The sequence below is a fragment of the Benincasa hispida genome, chromosome 6 (assembly GCF_027475165.1).
Source record: "Benincasa hispida cultivar pf3 chromosome 6, pf3_genome.v1.1, whole genome shotgun sequence".
Classification (NCBI taxonomy): Eukaryota; Viridiplantae; Streptophyta; class Magnoliopsida; order Cucurbitales; family Cucurbitaceae; genus Benincasa; species Benincasa hispida.
This window is the reverse complement of record NC_143483.1, coordinates 29,770,889-29,788,855: the sequence shown is the minus strand read 5'-3', so window position 1 is coordinate 29,788,855 and position 17,967 is coordinate 29,770,889. Positions and strand designations below refer to the sequence as shown.

Here is a 17,967-nt window from a genome sequence, read left to right as displayed (position 1 = left end):
GGCTTTAGTGGAGTGACCTAGTAGTTAACAAATGAGGGTTAATTCATTGTAAAGAGTTTAGCCAATTAATTTTGGATCGTTGGAGCCCATGATCTGTAGGTCCATGAGGTCCCTATACTAGCTCGTAAATGGATTAACCTTAGAGTAGCATGATAAGTTATTTAAATATGATTTAAATATTAAATTCATGAATATGGATTCATGATGGTGGAATTTGTGTAAAACTAATTTAATATTTGATATTAAATTAATTAGAATTAATTAAATTGTTTATATTATTAATTTTATTAGAAAATTAATTAATGAATTATTTTTTTAAAATTAATAAAGTTATCAATTTTTGAAAACAAAATTGATTTTGGAAATCAAATTTGTAAAACAAAAATTGAAAACAATAAAAATGGAAAAATTGGATTTCTCCACTCACCAACCAAGAAGCTCACTTTCCCACCTTTTTCTTGAGTCAAATTTCCAAAGCATGAGCTGCTCTTCATGCAACGATCTTCATTGCATGATAGTCCTACAATAAATAGAGAAGATTGAAGTGGAAATCGAGCATGCAAACTGATGCACTTCATGAGTTTCAGCTGGAAAGCTTGAGAGGTTGAAGAAGGTGTTCTTCAAATTACAGCAGTGTGCTTGTTCTCCAAATTCTCTTTTATGCAAGCTTATTTTGAGTCCCACAACTCAATCTAAGACTCCAAGAGAATAGCAGGGAAGGTCTTGAGGTGGTTCACAAGAAGATTTGGAGAAAATTTATAGATGAATTCGAGATTTAAGTGGTTCTACAAAGGTATGATATGAAACCCTCTTATTAATTTATGAGCATGCTTAATTTATAGCCAAAATTAATGAATTAAAATCCTTATCGATCCTTGTTGCTACGCTACATGCTAATATACTCTAACAAAAATAAATTCGTATGATGTGAGAATGTGGTAGTTGACCACCTGTCTAGGCTTGAGAATGAAGAGGAGAAAAATAACTTTTCTATTGTTGATGAGTTTCCTGATGAGAACTTGTATAAGATGTAAGATTATTTACCATGGTATGCTGACACAATTAATTTTCTTGTAGGGAAGCATCTACCACCCAACCAAAGCTCCCAACAAAGAAAAATATTTATGCACAATGTCAAGTCTTACCTACGGGAGGATCCACTTTTATTCAAAATCTGTGGAGACAACATCATAAGGAAATGTGTTCCCCAAGAAGAGGTCATATGTATTCTTGATGCTTGTCATTCTTCTCCTTATAGAGGTCACTTTGGACCAACTAGAACATCAAAGGTATTGCAATCAAGTTTTTAGATTGTTATACTTATGTGAGATCATGTGATAGGTACCAACATACTAGCAATATTTCCAGGCAACATGAGCTCCCTATGATCCTTATTTTAGATGTTGAGCTATTTGTTTAAGTTCCTCTTAAAATCTCCCATGTCATGAGCACGTAGTCACTTTATTTTAAAATTTTTAACTGAATAAGGATTTAATTGGAATCCACTAGGTTTTCACCTCGAAAGGCCTCACTAGTTAGAAAGTATTGTGCATGATAGTTAGTAATGTAATATTAAGAGGAAAAAAAATACTATATTCGCCCATTTATTTGTTGCGCGCAAAAGAATGAGTGAAATAAAAGAATATCATTTGAGAAAAGAAAATTAATCTTGTAATGTGTATGCATGGATAGGGGTAAAAAGAGTTACCTTTGTTGTGGTCAGTTACGATGCTTGGGAATTGATGTGGTATGAGTCTCTACAGTGAATGTGTGAAAGCTAGTGCCCCTAAATAAAAGAATGTAAGTTTAGGGACCTTCTTAGAGTGATGTCTAAGGTACCTTAGTTGATATATTACTCTCTTGAATGTATTGATGGTTGATGATTAGTGCATGAACCAGTTTAGGGAGAAAACCGATGGGTTTTTATTGAATTTGAAATCAGTTTCAGAATTTTGAATTGAATGTGACTTGTACACACATAAGGGATTAAAAGATTTGGCCTTGCCAAATAAGAGATATGTTTTGAATATTTCTGCTCATGGATCTAATGTATTATACTGAATGTTAAGGTGAAAATTACTTGCATGTGTATTTTGAATTTCCCTACGATTTTGTTCTACTTTTGCTCCGGACTAGCAAATTTCTAAGTTTGGGGTGGTGAAAAGCACTTGAAAAATACTTTCTTTACTTCTTATTGAGGGATATTTTTGTTAGATTTAATGTGTTTGCTAGTGTTTTTCAGCAAATTATCAAGAAATCGAGTATTTGAGGTAAAAAAAATCAAATCGAGCTAAATCTCAAAGAAAAGATGAAAAAAAACTCAAAATGCTCAAAACAGGGCAGCACCACGATGCTTGGTTAGTGTCACCCTCGACGCTGTAGACCTGAGAGCAAGAAAAATCTACAATGTGTAGTGCAACAGGCAGTGCTGCAATGCTACCATAGAGGTCACGACGCCAGGTTTCCTTATTTGAAAAAAAAAATGCAATTTTAGGAAAGAATTCTCTATATATTCTAGGGTTATTTAGCATCCTCCATCATGAAATTCCCAAGCCTTAAAATGAGTTTTTGCTACCAAAAGATTAGAGTGTGTGAAGGATTGATCTCGGAGGCCATTCAAGTTGTTGGGGGTAAAGATCAAGGCAAGCTTGGAAGATTCAAGAGAAGACGAAGGCTTCGATAGTAGTTTTTCTTTGTTTCCCTCTATTTCTTTATTTTTTATGCTCGTAATCTTGTATGAAAGTATGTTGATGAAAGCTATGAGGGGTCTTACTGAATTTACTTATGAATTTAAATTAGTATTTAGTGATTTCATGGATATTGTGAACTTTCTGTCTTTCAATGGTACTGTGCTTTATTCTTATTGATTGGCTTTCAATGAATGTTAAGTTGAATGTTTAACTTTATGGATTGAATGTTTAAGTGGAGTTGTATCATTGAATCATTGTTAATCTCTCATGAAAATAGTTAGGTTAATAGTGACATTGCTTAATGCCTTGCTTCTTAATTTGGTATAAAAAAATTAATTATCATCTAAGTTGCATGAGAATATGTTATTTTAAATAGAAAGTAATCTTGATTTAAGTTTCTAGACTTAAGCATGATGTTTACACATGATTCCACAAATGCACGAATAGTAGTTTAATGAAGTAGGTAATGAAATCAACACCCTAGAACATTTTAACTCTTGAATTTTTTTCATTTATCTTTAGTTTTACTTATTTTTAAAAATCACAAACTCAAACTAGATTTTCAATCCTTAGTTAAAATTGATACAATTCTCAAATAGATAGACCAAACAGTTGATTTGATCCTTGAGGACGATACCAACTTCTTATGCTGAATTTACTATAACTTGACCATGTGCGCTTGCGTGCTTGCATCATCCTTCACATGACAACAATGGTAAATTTGTTATTTGAGGAAGAGAGGACCTGCAAAACAACGAAAAAAGGCTTTGATGCCCATGTTAGTATGAGAACTATAGAGTAGAAAAGAAATCAAAACTTTTAGTTACCTTCTCCAATGCTCTCATGGCCTATTTATAGACTTTTCCCTTCAGCCCTTTCCTTTCCATATCCTCTTCGGAATCGAGATTCCTTCTTACCCCAAATCAATTTACCTAAAGAAACCCTAGACTTGCCCTCGGTGCGTGGTATAGGCTCGACCATACCATTTTTCCTTTTTTCCCCTTCTTTTGACTTTTACCAACTTCCCGTTTGACTCCGAATTCAATATTTCATATGCTAGATGCCTATTTTGCTCTTTAGTCCGAATTTACCTATAATAGAGGGGTTTCATAGTCCAATTTATATTTACCCCTCATTATGATGCCAAACTCTAGAGAATTGTATTTGTAATCCCACATATGTGAACTTTACGTTCTTCGTAATTCAATGTAATGGGCACAAGAATTCTTGTCAAATCACCTCCTGTGTATTAATTTTGGTTCTCATCCAATCACCTCCATATCGAATGAGTATGCATTTCTCTGTCATCCTACAAATAAGAGAATAATAGTAAATAAGTTGTAAAAACCAAATAAGTCAATTTTTCTCGCTCTCTCTCTCACCGTCTCGCTTTATTTCTCGCTCTCGTCCCTTCTTTGTTGCTCACTCTGTCTCGCTTTTTGTTTTGAGTGTAAGAAACTATTAGTAGTGTACGTATCAAGTTTGAAACCTAAATATCGTCAAAGAAAATACCATTGAGATGAAAAATTTTGGGTTTTAGAATTAAAAAAAAAAAAATTTGCTTAAATATATAGGGCTAGGTAATGTTGATTTGAGGGTTGAGTTGTATGATTAGCTGAACTTGCTAGAACTTGTATATACATATGCTGACATGCAATCATCAAGAGAGTGAACAAAGATGATGAGAGAAAATAAGTAATTTGAATGGTCCATGATGTCAACAAAAGGTTAATATTAATCATTTTTTTAACCGTGGGACATTTTTTTTTTGTATGAAGGCTCCTTTATGATTAATGGCCCGCTCCCCATAAATACATGAAATATAACCTTTTACTTACATCATAATGCATTACTACATTTTATAAGTATCGTGTTAGAGGTGATCATGTCTATCGTAGCTTAATACGATGGTTATATTTATCATGATTTTTATTTTTATTTTTTTTGGTTGTGATTTTTCCATTTTTCTCACCGTTTGATTTTTGTATGAGAAAAATGAAGATTGTGATAAAGATGACCATCGCCCTTAGAGCACATGGTCATCTCTAACGTCATGAGTTATAAAATGTTTATTGTGTTTCCATTTTTTTCATAATTTGTTGAGAAGTTATAAAATAGGTAGTGATATAGAGATGTCCAAGGGCGGGGCGGGGTCGGGGATGTCATTCTCCATCCCTATTTCCGCTCCTCATCTCATTCCCCATCCCTATTCCCCACAGGGATTCCCAGGGGAATTTTTCCCGTTACCTTTTTTAAATAAATATGTAAAGGCTAATCAGGGCGGGGTTGGGGTCGGGGGCAGGGACGGGAAATGCATTCCCCGTCCCCATCCCTGTTTAGCTCACAGGGAATTCTTTTCCCTCACTCTCTCCCCTATTCTCCACGTCGTTCGGGGCGAGGCCCGGGAACCGTTCTCGTGGAAAAATTGGAATCTCTATAGTGGTAGAGTGGGTCATCCATCAATCATAAAAATCAAACCGGAAAAAACAAAAAAGAAAAAACTCGTTTCCCCGGTCCTCATGCCTTATGCCTTATTTGAAAGAAGAAATATTTTACCCGCTAAATTGAATCCGTGTTTGTTTCTCTAAAATTTCTCACGGTCGCCCTGATTAAGCAGGTCGGAGGTTTTCAGCCTGCCGCCATGGAGTAATCGTTAGGGTTTCTGTTTCTTTAAAGTTTCTTCAAACCTTTGAATGTTACAAATATTTCAGAAATCCGAAGACATTTAATTCGATATTAACAAGAGTTTAAGATGGAGCCGGAGGTGATAGAAGCAGAGTTAGTGTTGCCGATCCACCTGAATTTCAAACGAATTCAAATGTACGAAAAGTATCCTAAAGGCCAATCTAGAGGCAGGCACTGGAAACATCTGAAGCAAATTCTTCAAGCCGAGAACTATCACAATTACTCCCCCGATGAACCCAACTGTAAGATTTCCGTTTTTCATTTCAATCATTTGGCTCTTACTATTTCTCCCTGATGCGATTACACCTTTAACTTGAGTAGGAGTTCGTCTGTAATTTTTTTTGATAATTATTTATGAGGTTAACTCTATGTTTTAGATGTTAATGTTTGGGTATTTTTTTCAGTTTAGTTCGTATATATATATATATATATTGCAAACTTTCAGTTTAGTTCTTGGTGAATGTTAGAATTGGTTAACGATAAATTTACACGAACATAATATTTAGTGAATAGAAGAAAATTTAGAAGGGAAAACATGTCATCTAGTTTCTATCAATTCTTAGAAATTTGTTGCTTTCCTCACATTTTTTCTCTAAATGTTGCCAGTTTGCTTATCGATTTGTTTCTTTTCTTGGAAGCTTTTGAAGTCTCTTTGGTTTGGAATAGTCCTCCTTTTAGAGAGAAGGGCCATAGTTTGTGAAAAACTTGTTTCTTCACTATTGTTTGGGGGATTTGGATTGAGAGGAATCATAGAACTTTTAGTGAGGGTGATTGGGTGAGAGATCTGTGGGGGAGTTGTGGGAAACTATTAAGTTTAATTCCTCTGTTTAGGCCTCGATGCCTAAAAGGTTTTACAACCCTTTCTTGTTCTAGCCGTTGAGCTGGTTGAGCTGTTTTACTGATTGTTATATCAGTTAGTTATTGTTTTATTACTTAAATATTTCAGTTGTTTGTTATTTTATTAGCCAAGGGACCGGTTGTTAGGCTGATAGGCTTATGCCTACTAGTATAAATGCCAGTATTCTTTCTGAATTTTGGATCATTATGAAATAAAGAATAATTTCTCTCCTTGGTATACACCAAAATTGGTATTGGAGGTTTCATTTCCCTGAACCAAAACAACACCAAAATTCTATCTTCCAAATCCTCAATGGAACACTAGATGTCATTTGAGCATTCTTTGGGCAATTTATAGACTAGCGTAGGAGAAATGAATCTCTTGACAACTAGAACAACTAACAATGCCTAATAATCAAGAGAATATCGACACTAGACAAATCGTTAGGAATGGAGAAAATTGAAGGGCAAAAATACCACATGGTGAAAAGTCCCTATCTCCAAATAACCCAATAAACCATATTCATGAACATGGGAATCAAGAATTGCAAGAAAAGATCAAGATTCTGAATTGTCAATTGAGGAAGGAGACTTTGCCTACAGATATCAAGTAGCAGGACTAAGAAATTCCTCATAAAAAACATGAGAATGTAACCCCAGCAAAATAGAACGTTATGTGTTTTCTTGATTTGTTAAAAAGTGTGGAATATTTTTTTTCATACACAAATATACCTGACAACCAGAAAGTCAGATGGGTAAACTTGAAATTATGCGGAGGTGCAAGTGCTTGGTGAGATCAACTACAAACTAACAAAAGGAGTGGCAATGAAAAGATAAGGACAAAAAACCTTCAATCAGGCATTCTTTTGGTTCTTATGGCTGGCTAGGAATTTGCGCATTCATCAGCTCAACATTGTGCAAGATGTCCCATCACTCTTTTTAGTCCTAGGAGTCTTTACAGTTCCTCATCCATTTCTTACATTATCTTCTTCAGTCTCCATTCTTCCCTCTCATTTTGTTTGAGCCATTTTGATCGACCCATTTGTTTTTGAAAAGGATAGAACACTTTTTATTGAAGAAATGAAAAGACATTAATACTCCAAAATACAAACAAAAGAAAGAAGAAAGCAAGTAAATATCAAAACAGAGAAAATAATTTCCAGTAACATGGTCAAATAAAAAAAGAAGGAAATTAAAAAGGAACTATAATACTCTCCCAGCTCCTATGAATGACTTGAATTGAAAATCCCTTGAATTTCTGCAGAGATAATACCATGATGGAGTCTTTAAATGGGCTGATTCCAAAACATCTCGTTGCAAATGAGTAGATCCCTGAAAAATACGCTGAGTTCTTCCCATCCATAACTTGAAAAGAAGACATTTCACTACGTTAATCCAAAGCAAATAGGCATATGAACTGAAACAAGGACCACATACAAGCTGCAAAACATTGTCCTTCAATTTGGATGAAAAAACCCACTGAGGCCGAACAAAGAGAATAATTTAGACCAACATTAGAGTGAATAAGAGCATTCAAATAGGATATGATTGAGAGATTCCCCAGCTGCCATACAAAGTGATAGTGCACAAACCGACCCAGTTCAAAATGTGCGTTAATGATTGTGTTATTTACATCTGTGATCTCAAGGGTGCTATAGAGCACTATACTTGAACATGCCTGGCCAATTTAATATGGCTCGCTATTCGTACAAAACATTCCTTAAAACCATAAAATACATATTATTCTTGTGCTCATGACATTTATAACTACGTATACTTATTGAAGTAGGGAAAGAAGACAACACAAGGAGTTTACGTGGAAAACCCTAATTCAGGGAAGAAAAACCACGGTAGAAAAGAACTTATTATTTTTATGTCTTGTTTACAATAGACCCAACCTTAGATATAAATAGAATAATGTGAAACCCTAATTTAGCAAATATAGTAAAAAGACAAAAATGCCCTTAGGGCTAATTTAACGTATTTCAACACTCCCCCTCAAGTTGGGGCATAGATATCGGCAAGACCTAACTTGCTAATACAAGCTTCAAACGTCTGTCTCGATAACCCTTTCGTAAAAACATCGGCAATCTGTTGGACTGAAGGTACATAGGGAATACAAATAGCTCCGCGGTCTAACTTTTCTTTAATAAAGTGCCTATCAATTTCAACATGTTTGGTTCTATCATGTTGTACGGGATTATTTGCAATACTGATGGCAGCCTTATTATCACAATACAGCTTCATAGGCCCAGGACTACTCTCGTGAAGATCAGATAAAACCTTCTGCAACCAGATTTCTTCACACACTCCCAGATTCATAGCTCTATACTCTGCCTCAGCACTACTTCTAGCCACTACACCCTGTTTTTTACTCCGCCAAGTTACCAAATTTCCCCATACAAAGGTACAGTACCCTGAGGTTGACCTTCTATCAGTCACAGATCTGGCCCAATCTGAGTCAGTATATGCCTCGATGCTTCGTGTGTCATGTTTCCTGAATACCAAGCCCTTCCCAAGGGTGGATTTTAAATATCTCAAAATTCGAGTCACAGCTTCCATGTGCTCCTCATATGGACTCTGCATGAACTGACTTACTACACTCACAGCATAGGAGATGTCGGGTCTAGTATGAGACAAGTAAATCAGTTTTCCTACTAGGCGTTGATACCTCTCCTTATTCACAGGAACTCCTTCCGAAACATTTTTCAGTTTGCTATTGACCTCAATAGGAGTGTCAATAGGTTTGCATCCGGTCATTCCTGTTTCTTTTAACAAGTCCATAGTGTACTTCTGCTGAGAAACAGATATTCCTACTTTTGATCTTGCCACTTCCATCCCTAGAAAATACCTTAAACTACAAAGATCCTTAATTTCAAATTCACTTGCCATCCTTTGTTTTAGCTTAGCAATTTTTGCCGTATCATCCCCTGATAGGATGATGTCATCAACATACACTACCAACACAGCAATCTTTCCTAAGGGTGATTTTTTGGTAAACAAGGTATGATCAGAATGCCCCTGAACAAACCCTTGGGACTTAACAAACACGGTGAACCTGTCAAACCACGCCCTAGGAGACTGCTTCAACCCATATAAAGACTTCCTGAGTTTGCAAACATGATTCCCAAACTTAGCTTCAAAACCTAGAGGTGGACTCATATAAACTTCCTCTTCCAACTCACCATTTAGGAATGCGTTCTTTACATCTAGTTGATGTAGGGGCCAATCTTTATTCACGGTGACAGACAGAAGAACATGAATCATGTTTAACTTAGCCACTGGGGAAAAAGTTTCTGAATAATCAATCCCATACGTCTGAGTGAATCCTTTAGCAACTAACCTGGCTTTATACCTCTCAAGTGTTCCGTCAGACTTATACTTCACTGTGAACACCCATTTGCAACCAACTGTTTTGTGACCTCTAGGGAGAGCTACTAACTCCCAAGTCTTATTTGCCTCAAGAGCTCTCATTTTCTCCATTACTGCTGCTTTCCATTCGGGAACTTCCATGGCCGCATGTACACTGGTAGGTATTGTTAGAGCATCTAGCTGAGTAGTAAAAGCCTTAAAAACAGGAGATAAGTTACTATAGGTCAGAAAGCTATGCAAAGGGTATTTTGTACATGACCTGGTTCCCTTTCTCAGAGCAATTGGCATATCCAGAGTGGTATCATAGTTGTCAGTTTTCGTCTGTCTCTCTTCAGTATCGGACTTTTGAGACAATTCTGCATCCTCTTGAGGATCTTTTAGCATCTCATCCCTTCCTGATATTTCAACCTTCTCTGAGCTCATTTCGTCATTTTCTATGTTCCCAGACTTTTCTTTAAGACTCTCCTTTGAAACAACGGGATCTTGAACTTGTGCTGGTTCTGACGCTTGGACACTTTCCGATGGAACACCAGAGGTTTCCTGAATTTCCTTTCTGAGATTCCTCCTATAATATGTTATCCAGGGCACTTGTTTAGTAGGAAGAACCGACACGGGAACAACAGGAGCAGAATTAGGTTCAAGACTAGGTAGACTAGGTCCAGGAATATTGGGACTAAGCTCAGGTTCAGGAATATTCGGACTAGGCTCAAGGTTGAGGCTAATGGGTATGGAGTACGTGGAATTGTTAGTCTCTTCATTCGTGGTCTCCCCCTGAAGATGACTAACGAGAAAGAACGGTTTGTCTTCAAGGAACGTGACATCCATAGTGACAAAATATTTTCTGGAAGATGGATGAAAGCATTTATAGCCTCGCTGATGAAGGGGATACTCGACAAACACACATGTTTTAGCTCGTGGAGCAAACTTAGTCCGGTGTGGACCATGAGTATGAACAAAGGCTGTACACCCAAACACACGAAGAGGAACCTCAGGAATAAGACGGGTAGACTGATAGGACTCTTTGAAGCACTCAAGAGGGGTTTGAAACTTTAGAACTCGGGAAGGCATTCTATTAATTAGATGAGCTGCGGTAAGAATCGCATCTCCCCACAGGTACGAAGGAAGAGACGCTGGAATTATCAAGGAACGAGCAACTTCAATAAGATGGCGATTTTTTCGTTCAGCTACCCCATTTTGTTGTGGAGTATATGCACACGAGTTTTGATGGATGATCCCTTTTGACACTAGGAATTCCTGGAAGGTGTGGTTGACAAACTTATGATCATTGTCACTTCGGAGAATGACAATCTTTGTGTTAAACTGTGTTAATACAGTGGTATAGAACTGTTTGAAGGTAGATAAAACCTCGGACTTATCAGCAAGGAGATATACCCATGTAAGTCGGGTATGGTCATCAATGAAAGTTACAAACCACCGTTTACCAGACAGGGTAGCGATGCTCGAGGGACCCCAAACATCACTGTGAACCAGGTGGAAAGGCTGGGTAGGCTTATAGGGCTGAGAAACAAATGACACGCGAGGTTGTTTAGCACGTATACAGACATCACAAGATAATGAAGAAACATTCACATTATGGAATAAATGAGGAAACAAATACCGCATATATTGAAAACTAGGATGTCCAAGACGAAAATGCCATAATAAATAATCTGTTTCAGATATAGCAAACGAAGATAAAAGACTAGTCCTAAACAAGCTTCTGGAGGAAGCATCTGTAGAAAGGAAATATAGGCCTCTGTCATATCGGGCAGTGCCAATCGTCCTCCCCGAGCTCAAGTCCTGAAACAAAGCAGTATCTGGTGAGAAGACAACTCTACAGTTCAAATCTTTTGTTATTTTGCTTATTGATAATAAATTGTAAGAAATTTTGGGCACATGTAAGACATTTTGCAGAGTTAATCCCTGAAATGGTGACAGTCTACCTTTTCCAGCAACAGGAGCGAAGGACCCATCCGCAATACGAATCCTCTCATTTCCAGCACTTGGATAGTATGAGAGAAACCGGTCGGATGAGCCAGTCAAGTGATCGGTTGCTCCTGAATCTAGAATCCATAACTCATTCCCCTCGGCAAGGAAACTAAAGGATTGAGGGTTACCTGATTGAGCAACTGTTCCGATTCCTATGGTACCTGAATCACCAGGATTAGTCACTGGAAGCTGTGTCTGAGGTTGTGCAGCCCCCTCTACTGATTCACCCACTAGAGCACGCCCAGATTTCAACTTGTCATTCGGAGGGCGACGTTTACCATTTGGAGGGCGACCATGCAATTTCCAGCACTGATCCTTCGTGTGCCACTATTTTTTACAATGCTCACAAACTGGGGGTGTTTTACTATTCTGCTTGTCACCATCAGCTCCAGCGGACTTCACCCCGAAGGCAGCTGACTCTATAGTGGTAACACTTGGCCGATTCATTGCACTCGATCTATCTTCTTCCAATCTAACTTCTGAATATACCTCCATGAGAGACGGAATTGGTTTCTGCCCTAGTATTCTACTGCGAACTGTATCAAATTTGGGGTGTAGCCCGGCAAGAAAATCATACACACGCTCAACCTCTTCTATCTTGGAGTATTGAATTCCATCTTGTGGGCAGGTCCAGATGATCTCCCGACATAGATCCATTTCTTGCCATAACAATGACATCTTGCTGAAGTATGACGTTACATCCATGCTCCCTTGTTTGCATTCGTGAACCTGTTTACGTAGAGTATACAGGCGGGATGCGTTCTGACGCCTCGAAGCAATTTCTTTGCGCTTCTCGGGCAGTGGCTGAATAGAGTAAGGGTTTCCCGATTTGTGGTTCCATACTACTAATTAACATTGAGCGGAGCAAAGAATCCTCTGCCTTCCAGACACGCTCTTGAGGATCCCCAGGATTCGGTCGTGGTATCTCTCCAGTTAAATATCCAAACTTATGGCATCCCTCAAGAACCATTTTAATGGTTTGGGACCAAGAGAAGTAATTTTGCCCATTCAACTTCTCTCCCGTGATCATTCCTGCAGAATTTCCAATTGTTCCAGATAAAAGATTAGAAGTTGGAGTAGGAAACATTGATACCGGATTTTCTGAATACATCGGGGAAGAATCATGGCCATTCAATCGGGCTCCTAGGGCGACCATCTGTTGCTGAAGATTAGCTAATTGTTGTTGGAGTTCCCCATGAGATTCAGATCTGGAATTTTTCTGTCTAAATACCATGGGATTTTCTTCAATGGACTCACCCATTCGAAACTGGGGCTGAACTGGATATACATGAGGAAGAGGCTGTCCACCATGATACTGTGAAGAAGCTACTGCCGGAAGTCCACCAGCGGCAAAGTTCGGCAACCCGTGACCGGCGCTGCTCCCAGACGGTTGTGATGGTGGGTAACGGACGAACGGCTCGGCGATCTGCTGCGAAGCGGAAGAAATCGCGCCGATCTGACCCGACCCGGCAGCTGGAGCAAGCCCATGATCGTCTGGTGTAGATGCGATTCTGTGCGACGCCGAGATACCTACCGACTGTAGATCGATCGCGTGCGCCGGCTGGAGTACGTGCGAGGCTGAGACGGTTGTGTGTGAAGCTGAGGGTCTGATTGGTTGTGACCCGATCGCGTGCGCCGGCTGGAAGGCGTGACCTTCCACCACCACCTGCTGTTCGGCTGGAAGGATCCGATCGATGGTGTTCAGTTGGAACGGCTGAGACTGGAAGCTAATTGGCGCGCCAGCTGGAGCAATCCCACCACCTGCTGTTCGGCTCGCCAGCTGGATCTGTTCGGCTGAGCCACCTGGGATGATGGTTCGGAGATAGCGGTCAACCGCTGCTTGAATCACAGCCTCATTATTCAATGTACCTTCACCTATCAAGTTTGATGACTGAGTTTCTTCTACCGGGGCTAGGGTTTCATCACCTTGCTCTGATACCATATTGAAATAGGGAAAGAAGACAACACAAGGAGTTTACGTGGAAAACCCTAATTCAGGGAAGAAAAACCACGGTAGAAAAGAACTTATTATTTTTATGTCTTGTTTACAATAGACCCAACCTTAGATATAAATAGAATAATGTGAAACCCTAATTTAGCAAATATAGTAAAAAGACAAAAATGCCCTTAGGGCTAATTTAACGTATTTCAACAATACTTATATCAACATGTACATTGTTAACTAACTTTCAGAGGGTACAGTTCCCTTGTAAACATTTCTACCATAAACTTTCCCTACTGGGTGCCTATTAGATAAATCAGCAGGGAAAGGGTGGAATTGGGGAACCCTAAAAGTAGTTATTACTATTGGAAAGATGCTTTTTAGTGACCTGTCATATTCCAACAACAATTTTAGGTGCCATAAACATAAGAATATTCAAGTCAGTGCATTTCCAAGGATGAGCCAGTGAGGAGTGCATGGGAAAAAATGAGCTTTTGGGGACAAACTTTGAGTTTGGTGCCAAAGTGGAGCTTTGTGAATTTTATTGATTCACTTCAGGTCTTCGTGAATAGTGTTGGGATCACTATCAATTGAGATTCCAGTTTACGTAGCTTCGGGTTTATTTTTTCTTGAAGTGGTAATTCCATTGCATGCAAGTTTTCTTTAGGTATAGCTTCCTATTTTCTCAAGGCATGCGTTTTTCCTTATCAATTTTCTACATGCAAAAATTGGTATAAGAAACAATTTCATTGATACAATGAAATTATAAAAGTGGGGGAGGAAAGCTACCCATTAGCCAAGGAAGAATCCAAGAGATTTTCTTTGTTGTTGAAGACTCCATTTTTGCTTTATTTTGTAGCCATAAAAGTCGAAAGAAATTTCTAGGAAACTGCAGTCACTGATCTTTTTTCTGAAAGGATGGCCATCAAGAACTGAGGAAAGAAGGTTGTTGACGTTGAGGGGGAGAGCTACCTCCCAACTGCCGATTGAAGTTTTGGAACATGGGCTTCAAGTTCTAAATGTTTCCTGCCAATATGTAGTTGAGAAAAAAGTGGCTTCTGGACTTGGAATCTTTCTTGCAAATGAGGCAGCGACAAGTGAGAGAGAGAGCAATAAGTGAGCCGATTTTGGATCTTTTCACAAGTATTAATGTCACATGAACAATATCACATTAAAAAGCTAAACATTTTTAGAATTTCATAATTTATATATCCCTTATCGAAAGTCTTGAATCTTATGCGTATAAGACACCTACAAATACATCTACTTTTTAGAAGCTGGGTGAAGTCTAAAAGAATTAGCTTAAACTTAAGATTAAAAAAATTATTTTAAACTGACATATATTTTTAGATAACTAATTAACTATAAATAAGAAACAAATTGGTAAAGGGACGTTTTTGATATTGATTCCAAACATTTTCTAGAAAATTTCTAAATTATGATTAAATGTACGGATGGTGAAATATTAGGGAAGCTGGAAGGGAATTCAGTCCGTCTTACATTGTGGACTGTATCATGATTGCTCTTCTGGAATCTAGAAGCTTATGTTCTTGAAGTGGAGATTTTCTTGAAAATGATGCATTATGATCTTTTCTCCTTTGAGTTTTGTACTCTTTAGTTGAACTGATAGTTCCTTTTATCTGTTTTTCAGATGTTAATATTGAGTCACCTCCCTCAATGCATCCATGCAAGAGAATTTGTGATATAACAGGATATGAGGTTTGAAACTTTTGGTAGTTTATAACTCAGCTTTGCTTTCTAAACTAGAATAGCAATGAATTACGGATTCCCTTCTTTATAGCTCATGATTTTTGTAATGGTTCTAGAGTATAATGAATCTGAACTACTGATGTATAGAGTGAATTGCATGCATTAGCTTTGCTTTCAGCCCTAACCATATTAATTTCTCTGTCTATTTTCGTAGTATTTTAAGAAATACCACTCTTGTTTTTCTATATTTTCACCTAAATATTTTCAAGTAATTAATTAATTATGTACATTTGTCCAAACCTCTTTGATTTTTTTTTTTGCTTGTCTGCAATCAAAATTTCTTGCGGATATCACGTCATTCTAAACTTGTTGAGAGGCATCGTGACTTAAACATTAACAAATTTTTTTATTAGGTATAATACAAATAAGAAGTAAAAAACAGTTATTACCCTTAGCTCTGGTCGTGTCTTTACAAGACCTTTCTTTGTTTTCACCCAAATAACCGTTTGATTTCACTTCAGTAAGTCTCGACGTTGTTATTATTCAGGCACCATACTATGATCCTAGGACTACTCTTCGATATGCAAACGCTGATATCTTCAAGGTCATAAGATCACTTCCTAATGAGTACGTTCAGAGGTATTTGGCCATGAGAAATGCAGCGGTAGTTTTAAGGTAATTTCCTAGAGTTCTGAATATATTTCTTTTTATAAGTTAACATCGATTGATAGAACATAATCCCGATTCAATTCTTTTGACATTTGGATGATGTGACGTGATCTGTAGCTAGTTGGGGATATTAGATTTCTTGACCAAGCTATTGGATCGAACTATATTTGATAATCTCATTTTGGACATCATGATTTTGGTTCATAAATTTTCACCATTGATCCTTCAAATTTTATTAGATGGCTGCAAGATCACACCACCTTATCCAAATTTCAAGAAATGAGTATCATGTTTCCTTTTTGTTAGTTGTGTTGGCAACATAGACTACTTGAAGTTAGCAGAAAACAATAAGGATGGAACTACAATTTCTAAAGAAACCAAACATGTAGTTTAACCTTTATTATATGAGTAAAATGGGATACCAAACATACAAGTTTCATTACGAAATTGCATATGAGAAAATTATTCAATACATCATACAATCTCGGCAGAATTCGTGAGAGATGCTTGTGTTGTATTCATTGTATCTATGGTATATATGGATAAAAAACTTGAATAAGTGGTGAGGGCAGATTGGAGTTCAATCCAAGCTGTCAAACAAGACCCTGACTCAATTAGTTTTTTTAAGAACTCAAGGACATAGTTGTACAAACTCTAGGACAAATCATGTTCAAGTAAGGCCGTGACAAGGCTAAATTAGTCAAAGTCATAATCGAAACTTCTTAACATTCTCTACTTGGGGTATTTTTGGGAGTGATTTTGATTGGTCAAAATCGCTTTTGTCATTTTCAAAATTCTTTTGTTCCTTCAAAATAGGTTTTAATACTATGGAAAATGTGCTTAAACCTGAAGATCGAAGAATTGATTTTGAGCGATGAAAGATGTGTTTTGGAGTGATTTTAAATACGACAAAAGTGAGTTTAACCATTTCAAAATCATTCTCAAACATGTACTAACCAACTACATTTTCCAACAATTAATAGGTAGAGTTGACACCATCTTCTCCTACATTACTTAGAAGATGTATATTGTATGAAATCTAAGGGATTCCTGAACTAGCTAAAAAACTATGTCACTCGATGGATTGCCATCCCTTTTCATTTATGTGGATCTGAAAGAGTGCCCTCTACATAAAATTAAAATCATTCTCGATGATTCTTGAGATGTGATTCCATTTTTTCCAACAAGCCTAGATGAAGTTTCAGAGGTACTGAAAATTTAACGGTGTAGTTATGAGAAGCCTTCTCCTCGGAATCTAAACTAAACCTCTTAAAGCACCTGTGTTTATTTGGTAGCTTGCACTTACATGATAAATTAAAACTAATATGCATACTAGTCCTACATTTTCCTGTAAGTACTTCAATCCGATATATCTAACTCTTACAGGTGAAGATATACAACACTTCTGTTGTCGATTTGCTTGGCGTCTTTTTCGTTATTGCAAGCGTTTGACAGATATCAACCGAAAGCATGAGACTTTCCATGTCGTTGAAAATGCAGAGTGAAACCTGTTAAGTATGCTTAAAATGTATAATATGTTTATTTATTCAATCATTTTGTGTATTTAATCGTCTTGGCAATTCATGTTTGGCTTGGGATTTGTTAGATAAAGTTGATTCAGTTAGTTAAAACTCTCCTAGCTACCAAACACCCCTGATGGGATTGCAGTTGAGGAAAATTAAAGGTTCATAACTAGTTTAGTTAACCTCTTTTATTTCATTTTGGTTAAAAGGTTTTGATGGTTGTGATTGAACTTCAAATTTTTTAGGGTTGTTGGACAGTCAAATCCGAAAATAGAATTTTGAAAATAAGGGATTAAAAAACAATAGAGTTTCATTCATGTTTTTAGATATATGTTTGAGAGTAGATTCAAAAATTAAATTATAATTTAATCAATTTTTCAAAATGTATTTGATAATATATCTATAAACCATAAAATTAATTATAGTTGCTAAATATTTGGTTGAATATAAACTATCACTATGTTAATTTTATGATTTCGTTTTAAGTTATAATTTTTGTAATTATTTATTTAGGTAATTGTTTTAAATGATAAAATTGTTGGAAATATTT

General features: G+C 37.1%; 1 protein-coding gene across 2 annotated transcripts; it reads left to right on the top strand.

Moving 5' to 3' along the window:
• Positions 1–5,221: 5,221 nt before the first annotated feature.
• Positions 5,222–17,599, top strand: LOC120079414 (chromatin-remodeling complex subunit). 2 transcript variants are annotated; one of them, XM_039033582.2, is made up of 4 exons: positions 5,222–5,617; positions 15,167–15,234; positions 15,773–15,900; positions 17,281–17,599. In XM_039033582.2, exons 1-4 carry the CDS (start codon positions 5,443–5,445, stop codon positions 17,282–17,284), a joined length of 375 nt encoding a protein of 124 aa, XP_038889510.1. In that variant the 5' UTR covers positions 5,222–5,442; the 3' UTR covers positions 17,285–17,599. The 2 variants fall into 2 exon arrangements, with proteins under 2 accessions (XP_038889510.1, XP_038889511.1); XM_039033583.2 differs by lacking the exon at positions 17,281–17,599 and having other exon boundaries at positions 5,226–5,617; positions 15,773–15,904.
• The last annotated feature ends 368 nt before the right edge of the window (positions 17,600–17,967 follow it).